General features: G+C 33.3%; 1 protein-coding gene across 1 annotated transcript in view; it reads left to right on the forward strand.

The window, feature by feature from the left end:
• The window catches only part of STK17B (serine/threonine kinase 17b), a 31,935-nt gene extending 23,340 nt beyond the window's left edge, over positions 1-8,595 (forward strand). Inside the window, exons 5-8 of the mRNA XM_060107107.1 lie at positions 991-1,117; positions 2,566-2,614; positions 3,800-3,979; positions 5,560-8,595. Coding sequence (XP_059963090.1) covers positions 991-1,117; positions 2,566-2,614; positions 3,800-3,979; positions 5,560-5,842 — 639 coding nt within the window. The 3' untranslated portion in view covers positions 5,843-8,595. The remainder of the gene's footprint in view (positions 1-990; positions 1,118-2,565; positions 2,615-3,799; positions 3,980-5,559) is intronic.
• Positions 8,596-8,887: the final 292 nt, after the last annotated feature.

Here is an 8,887-nt window from a genome sequence, read left to right on the forward strand (position 1 = left end):
CTGTATTGGCAGAGAGAAGACTGCATGTGTGAGCAGCTCAGATTAATCACTGGGCTCTTAAAAACCATCATTACTATGTGTTCTAATCCTACCATCATGTCACTCCATCCCACTCTTACTGCCACATCCTGGACCTTTCTATCTTATAAAACTGTCTATCTCTAAAATACTTAATTTTGATCTCCATCTTGAAGGTAACCTACTAGTACTCATTCCTTTGCTCCCATTATACTCATTCATCTTCCCCTTGAGGCTTTCAGTCTTTTGGCTTCTCCTTTCCCCCCCACCCCCAGACCATTCAGGCCCCTTCCCAATCCCTGAGATACCACTTCAGCCTCTCATGTTACTATCCTTTCTCCTTATCTTTCCCCTGCAGCCATACAACGACCTTAAAATCTGGATCAAAGTGTCTCTTACTGTTTGAACATTGGACTCTTCTTTTCCTGGACAATCTCCCTTTCATTTACCCCACCACACCTCTTTCTATCTCAGGTAGAAACCTGGGAATGGTCAGACCCAGAACCATCACAGTATATTGAACCATTATGTTCCTGGAAATATATGCATTTTTATTCCTTCATGCCTTCTGTCATGCTATTCCCCAGAACACTTTTCTAACTGGCATACTTCTATTTATCCTTTAAGGTTCAGCTTAAGCATCATCTCTACTGCAAAGCTTTCTTGGACTTTCTAATGGACAGAATTCAGTAGTCTTTACTACTGAGTATTCTATATCTCATAATCAATTAATCTATCTATGTACCCATCTTTTTTATTCAAACCAAGAAGCCTCTTGAAGTATATTTTTTACTTTATTTATCATTGAATATATAGCTTCTCCTAGGTAGTAGTTCAGTAAATGTTCAATGGATGACTCAATAAAATGTTTAATAGCTAAACTATAAGTTCCACTTAATCTACCTCTGATCTGAGATTAGTATTCTTTTATTGTTTTGTATTACTTATCATTGTTTTGTTGTGTTTTGTTAGCCACAGAATATATTACTGAGCAGCATATACCCTCTTGGGGACATAAAAATTGTAGATTTTGGAATGTCTCGAAAAATAGGGAATGCATGTGAACTTCGGGAAATCATGGGAACACCAGAATACTTGGGTAAGAATTTCCTTTTACTTTCTATACCATTTTGAAATGCATTAACTAAATGATATCTGTATAGAACTATATTTTAGGGCATATAATTCCAGGATATAGTTGGTTCAAATATTTTAGTGCATTGAAATTTGCTTATGACACATTTAAATGAACTGTAGCGAATTGAGACATTCACAACAATTTACAGGACATTGGACATATAAGTTAAACGTTTAATGTTTGTGTGTAAAAGCTTTGTACATAGAGAAAAATAGGTAAAAGGGAAGTTAGGGAGCAGGAAAAAATGGAAAAAGAGGAAAACAGAAGCAAATGTTACTGCGTTTGAAGCCTGTTTGATAGGGGTGTCAAAAAGAACCTATAATTAGATAATCTAGGAATATTGTACTAAATCAACAAATAAGATCATGCAGATGAAAGATTTTTTAACTCGCATGAAGCAGTACATAAAGTATTTTAATTTATAGTAACAAGTTTTTTACATTTTTTTGTTGTTGCTCATATTGATAGTCCCATGCAGGCATTGAAAAGATACAAGTAAACAGAACAAGTGCTACTCAGCTAGGCAGCTGACTTTCCCAAAATGAAAAGCAAAGCAAATTACTAACTTTTGAATGCTAATAGAGGCTACCGTGTCCTAGAATAATAATTGTAATTGTAGATAAAACAGCTCACAGAAGTATGTGAAAAGGTGGTAGGTGGTGCAATGGAGGCTGACAACATATGTGACTCAAAGGCTTTAACAAAATTTTTAAGCTTTAAGAAACAATCTGTCTTTGGAAAAATTATGAAACCATACTGTGAAACAAAAAAGTTATTCAATCATAGATCCTAGTTTGGACTCTACTAATTTGAAATTTATGGTAATGTTTAGAAAGTAAAGAGAATTTATGTTGCACCTTTTAAAAAATGTTTTTGGCCGGGGAGGAGACAGTGGAAAATTAGTTGCTTAGGAAACTAGATTTTCTATAGTTTAAGGGGATATTTAATCTACTTGAAAATCTAAAGCACTTCCATGAAGCTTAATTTGCTCATAGTGTCATTGTAAATGCATATGATTCTATTTACCCTGAGAAGAAAAACTTAAATCAGTCTAATAAAATAACTCAAACTAATTCCTAACAGAGTGATAAAACTAAAACTGTAAAAAGATTCTAGCTTCTAACATTTTACTTCTTCATAATTGTTTTTCCTGAGATTAATCTCAATGGTTAAAAATAATACTACATAGCTACTGGTTACTTCAAGAATATAATTGGTGCTTTTGAACCATCTGGTTCTATAATTTTCTCAACATTAGATATGTTTAAATGTCTAATCACAATATAATTAATACTATGCTAAATTTCTACTGATCATATTGGTAGTTCTTTAAAATTAAATCCAGTTTAATATAAAGTAATTTTCACATTTTTAAATTTGTCAGTATTGAATTTTATTTTCTCTTTCAGCTCCAGAAATCCTGAACTATGATCCTATTACCACAGCAACAGACATGTGGTAAGATTTTGTTAATCACTTGAATGCCTTTATTAAAAGCTGGTTAGTATATATTCTAGGGTTCTTTGGTTCCAGAAGTAAATAATAAAGCTTTCTTTAAAAGATTTTATTCAAGTATCATCATTATGCCACAGGAAAACATTTACCTGTTCATTCTTTTTAGTAACACTCTGGCTGTGAGCCAAAGGTGCAGGAATAAATAGGAAAATCCCTTTCCTGGAGGAAGACTCCTTCTGGTAAAAGAACAAAATAGCCACAGTACTGTGTTACGTGTTCTATAAAAAAGATAAAATGCTATTTAATAGGCATGGGGCAATTAGCAGACAAGCACCAGATGGGAGACATCTGGTCTAGGTCTAGGAGAACTAGGGAAGGTATTTGCTCAGCAGAAAAATGAGGTCAGAGCCATGCAAAAGTTTAGTTTTATGAGAGTATATTTCTCAGATATTGTGAGTTTGTGTGGCTGACACAGAATGTCATAGAGTAGAACTGGCATTGATACTGGAACTTTAGTTGGGACCACAGTGGAAGACTGACTCCGTAAGGCCAAGTAGAAGAGTTTAGACTTATTCCCTGTGTTCCATGTTTGGGACTGTAATGGGTTTGCCAAGAAAAAAGGGTCCTGTGGCTAAATAATTGGGTGAAATAGGTGCTATATGTATTGTCTTTTTCTGGTTCCTGAACACAGGAGTTGTCATTAACATATTTACGCTTCTAAATGTTTTGCAATTAAAAAAAAATCTGCCTGCCCAATATTGTGCTTTACCAAACCTGCAGACTCTGTTTGCATGGTATCCTGTTTATGTCTCACAGACCATTACTGTGTCATTGGAACCATTTGGGAAATGCTGCTCAGGGCAGCTTTGTGTACTTGATAACAGGTATCTGTGTGAAGGGCAGACTGTAGATATAATGATATATATTTAATACATCATATTTATAATTATATAACACACATGTGCATTCCCTCATATTATTTTTCTGTGAGGCAAACTTTGAGATAACATAATTATTTCAGTTTTAGTAGTATACTGTAGGAACTTTGAAAAGCAATTTAAAATCTGTAGTTTAACTGTACAAGTTTTGAGGACAGGGATATGTTGAGAATCAATTTGACTTTATATAGGTGTTTTAAGATTAGCACACATTTTAAGTTCCCATCTTCTCCCTTATTTGTTTTTTCAGGAACGTTGGTATAATAACATATATGTTGTTAACTCATACATCCCCATTTGTGGGAGAAGATAATCAAGAAACATACCTCAATATTTCCCAAGTTAATGTAGATTATTCAGAAGAAACTTTTTCGTCAGTTTCACAGCTGGCCACAGACTTCATCCAGAGCCTTTTAGTAAAAAATCCAGAGTAAGTAATAACATTAATTTGTTTAAATACTATTATAAAATGAATTATATATGACTATTAAGAAAGATATACTCTAAAACAGTATAAAATTATTAGATGTATGCTCTCAAGTTTCAGGTAAAATGGGGAGAGAGGTGGTATGAGAGATCATTAAATAACAATCCATAAGTTCAGACATAGACAATACAAAATATGTAACAGGAAGTCTTGAACCGAAGAGAAGATTTGGGTTATTTCTCTCAACCTGCTACTAATCCCTGAAATTCCCTTAAATAATTAGAAGTATAATGTTTACAATACACATGGCTGCTTAAGATAAGACTTTGTTATGAATGATTTATAGTTAAATAACTACAGTTGTATAACAAGTCCAAATTACTGATTGTCAAGTTTTTAAGGAGCAGATGCTCTTTGACCACCTACTAAAGAAGGGACGTAAAACTATGTCTGAAGACTCTTACCTCATCCATTGGCAACTTCAAAGCAGGAAAAGAAAAAGCTGACCTCCCTTTTCTTTACCTGGATCAGCCCTATTTATTTATTTATTTGAATTTTGTCGTATTTATTTTTTTATACAGCAGGTTCTTATTAGTTATCCATTTTATACATATTAGTGTATATATGTCAATCCCAATCTCCTGATTACTTTCAAACGGCCTGGCTGTACATAGTGCAGAAGCTGTGATACAGTGCCTTGCGCTGGGATCCTGGTTGTGTTGGTCATCAGGTCTTTTATCTCCGACAATTACTTAATCTCCTGGAGGACTCAGTTTCCTTATCTGCTTAAGAAAAAAACTCTCAGAGGTTTGTTAATTATTTTATTGGCTCAACGCAAGTCTGAACAAACTCTCACTGGCTCTATTTTGAACATGAATGGTTATTTATTAGAAATAGCAATAATACTATTTGTTTCTGGTTATAAACAGTTTTTATTTTCCTAAATATTTTTTCATCTAGGTTCTAAAATTTCTATAATGAGCACCTTAACTTTTATTATCAGAAAAAAATGAACAATGAAATCAAAGACTAAGGAAACCTACGTTCTGATAGTAATGGTGGGTGTGTTAAGGTTGGGGTTGAGTATACATAGGTGTTTTCCTTCCTTTTGAAATATTGTGAGATTTGACCATATTGCTTTCACAAGCAAAAACAAAATTTAAAAACTAAAAATGTTGGATAAACGTCATTGAAGAATAGCCTTGGTTTTCAGGATTTAACAGTTAACTGCTTTTTAAGAACACAAAATAATAATAGAGATTATAAATCACATATATTTTCCTTCAGAGGGTTTGTGAACCAAGGAGTCTTTATAATTTTACTAATTTTTATTTGTGAGCCTAAAATATGTTCCCAGTTTTTTGACTAGAGAGTCTCATCCGTAAGCTCCGTGATAAATTGAATTTTCAGCACGTCAGAATTAAACTCTAGGTGCTCCACTTTTCCTATTATTATTCCCTTCTGTACTATGAACATGTGTTATTTTCATAATAAATAAAAAATAAGTCTATAATATATTGAACTGCAGACATTTCCAACCTGATTTTTGGTTCTCAATTTTCCCTTGGTGCTTTCATTCAAAGGAAAAGACCAACAGCCGAAATCTGCCTTTCTCATTCTTGGCTCCAGCAGTGGGACTTTGGAAACTTGTTTCACCCTGAGGAAACTTCCAGTTCCTCTCAAAGTCAGGATCATACAATAAGGTCCTCTGAAGACAAGACTTCTAAACCCTCTTGTAATGGAACCTGCAGTGACCGAGAAGACAAAGAGAATATCCCGGAGGATAGCAGCACGGTGTCCAAAAGGTTCCGCTTTGATGACTCATTGCCCAATCCCCATGAACTTGTTTCAGATTTGCTCTGTTAGCACTTTTCTCTGTGATTCATTTGAACTGAATGTCGAATTTGAAATCCACTTCAGTGTGAGATTGTGGTTTATAGCTTCATATATGGCATGTTTATAGCTTCATATATGGCATGTTTATATTGTAAATGCACTTTAGCATAGAAGAATTTAGGGAAGTGTTTTAATGCTAAATTACTAGTTACTAGCATAATTTCATTTCCTGTACTGAGATATCAGCTCTCAAAGAAAGTATTTAAATATGTGACAAAAAATAAAATTTTACATGTGAGTTTACATGTTAATGAAAGAATTCAAGTTCAAATGGATTTATTAAAATGTTTTACATATCAGGAAAAGTAACTTGGGTTATATTATGGTTGATGTAAACAGAACAAAATGAAGACATTTGAATTTAATAGATTCTCCTAGGTAAGTTCTATACCATGCCTCTATTGACAAAATTTTGTTTAGGATAACAGTGTCAAGTTTAAATAAGAATGTTTTTCAATCATGGATATTTTGAAACTGCATAAGATCTCCATTACATATGGTCTGCTATATGAGACAGGTCCTTTAACCAGAGCAGAGAGGGGGTTAGAAACTAGATTAGGGGTATTCTATACAAGTTGAAGCAGAGGAAAGAGCAGCATGGCATCATTTTTAACTCAAATGTCTTTTGCCCATTCTCAAATATGTCAGATTTAACAAGGTGTAAAAGATGGAGAATACAGGGTACAGAGGTGTAGAGGATTTTCATCCTCCAGAACCTCTAGAGTAGAAGATGCTTAGGTAAAACTGAGTATGCTCTGTTTTCAGTCAACCAAACTTATTTATTAATTGAATGTAGAAGAAAGTGCTGACAGACTTATGCAACTTACAGAATTTTAGGTATCTTCTAAGTCTTCGAATAGAAGCCAATCATTCAGAGTTCTAAAAGTATGCATAAAAAGTATCATGGCACCAGTAGTACTATTAACACAGTGCCAGAGTCAGCAGTAGCAAGGTGGATATGCTCATAAAGCAGGATAACATCAAGCTCTTCTAAAGTTCTTGTGTAAAATTCCTAGTGAGTGAGGAGGCTTAGCAGGAGATCTGCAGAGTGGCATTTAATGGTCTTTTGCTGGGGCCAGTGCAAGTAATAGTCCAGGGACAGCAGAATGTTTGATGGGTGGCTGGTGACTATGTTTGGTCCTAATTGGCAGGGGGCGGGGAAGATTGACTCCTTTTTGGGTAATCTTTGATGATTTTCCACCTGGAGACTATTAAAAACTCTGTTATGTTACCATGTTAAGATAACTGTAACTTCATGACCCTGTTACTGTATCAAAAGAAATTAGGTTTTGTCAAAAGAAATCCTTGAGTTTTTTCCGTTTGAATTATATATTACTCTAAAACCTTTGACTTCTTGAAACTTGGTAAGACTCCAAATAACTTAAAACTGTTTTTAATAACCGTCAGGTCACTTTACTTGGGTAAATGAATTCTTTTTACATCCTCAGCATTTCTTAAAGGAAAAGTTATTTCTGCTCGTGTGTGTGTGTGTGTGTGTGTGTGTGTGCTCATGTGTATATGTATTTGTATAGTTGTATGTATATATGTATAAATAGATGAAATATAGTCCTTAGACAACTTTCTCTTGGAGATTCTTCCTTCTGGTATATTGTACTCAACTCAGGTGCCAAAGGAGCTCATCTTAAGACATGTAAATATACATTTAACTTCTTTAAGAAGTAGTTTATCGGTTCAATAAACTAGTCATTGCGGAAGCTAAATTGGGCTTTCGTGTATCTAAAACTGATGAGTTTTTTCTAAATTGTTGTTGCCCATTTATTTGCCTTCAGTATTAAGCTAATGCAGGTAAAGCTTAGTAAGAAAGTCATTGGAGAAAGAGGAAATTATTATTTTGACAAAAGACCATATTATATTTTTAACTTTCTAGAGGAATTAAGCCATACTAAAAAGCAAAAATCAAGAAATGTTCGAATTTTGAATTATAAACTGTTTCTTAAAAAGATATTTTATGCGAGTTTTCTTTTATTCTGAGAAATCTTTAAATAGTTTACCTCCTTCCCCTTAGTTAATAGAATATACAGGGTTGTAAGTTTCCATACCTTTTTTCTACCAATTTTTATTGTAAAAAAGCAACTAGTAGGTTATGCAAACAGTATAAAAATTCAGTTTTTTCATAAAGATGAATTTAAATATTTTCTCTGATTGAAATATGAAAATAAACCAATTTTTAGAGAGAACTTAACAAATAACTCAATTCTTATTTTTTTCCTCCCAAGATTGAAAACAAGAGGTGAATAGATGTCAGTAACACATCTGAAGATTAATGTTAAATTGTGGTGAGTTTATAAAGTTTAATTTGCTTTTCGGATAGGAGCCCTGGATAGATGGGATTAAAAAGATGAGGTATAGGTGACAATCATAAGTCTCATTTTAACTTTTTCCCCCCACAGTAAAGTTAACCTAGCTCTAAGCAGTAAAATTATAATGACACTTTAAAGACGTAAGCAGTACCTGTTCTCCAGTCTGTAATGAGATGAGGCACCTGTGCCAGAATATAAATCAACACATTGCTTCCTTTATCAAGAAAGTCTTGTTATAAAAAAATGTCGGCCAATTAGTAACATAATAGATTTTCATTCTGGCACAAGTTCTTTCTTTCATTTTGGATGAGTCACGAATCGTTCATAGACCATATTTTGAATAGCCATGCTTTAAGCAACATTTATAACTGTTGGTATTTTATAACTGTTTACATTTTCTCTGTTTATTTTTGAATTTTCAGTTTGATATCTGACTTGGAAACTTGTCCTTATTCATTGTTGTGTAAACAAGTGTACTTTAATTTCATATTGTATTAAAATTAAGTTATCTGACTTCCAATTTGGGGAATTATTATCAGTTTATAATTTTATAAAAGTTTAAAGAGCTTTAAACTCAAGTATAAATTTCACACAAATTACAACTGCTGTCCATCTTAACTTTTATTCAATAATCATGTTGCTTAAGGCATATTGACCTACATTGTTATGAATACTCTAGTAAAAAAAAAAACAA

The sequence above is a fragment of the Mesoplodon densirostris genome, chromosome 8, assembly GCF_025265405.1.
Source record: "Mesoplodon densirostris isolate mMesDen1 chromosome 8, mMesDen1 primary haplotype, whole genome shotgun sequence".
NCBI lineage: Eukaryota > Metazoa > Chordata > Mammalia > Artiodactyla > Ziphiidae > Mesoplodon > Mesoplodon densirostris.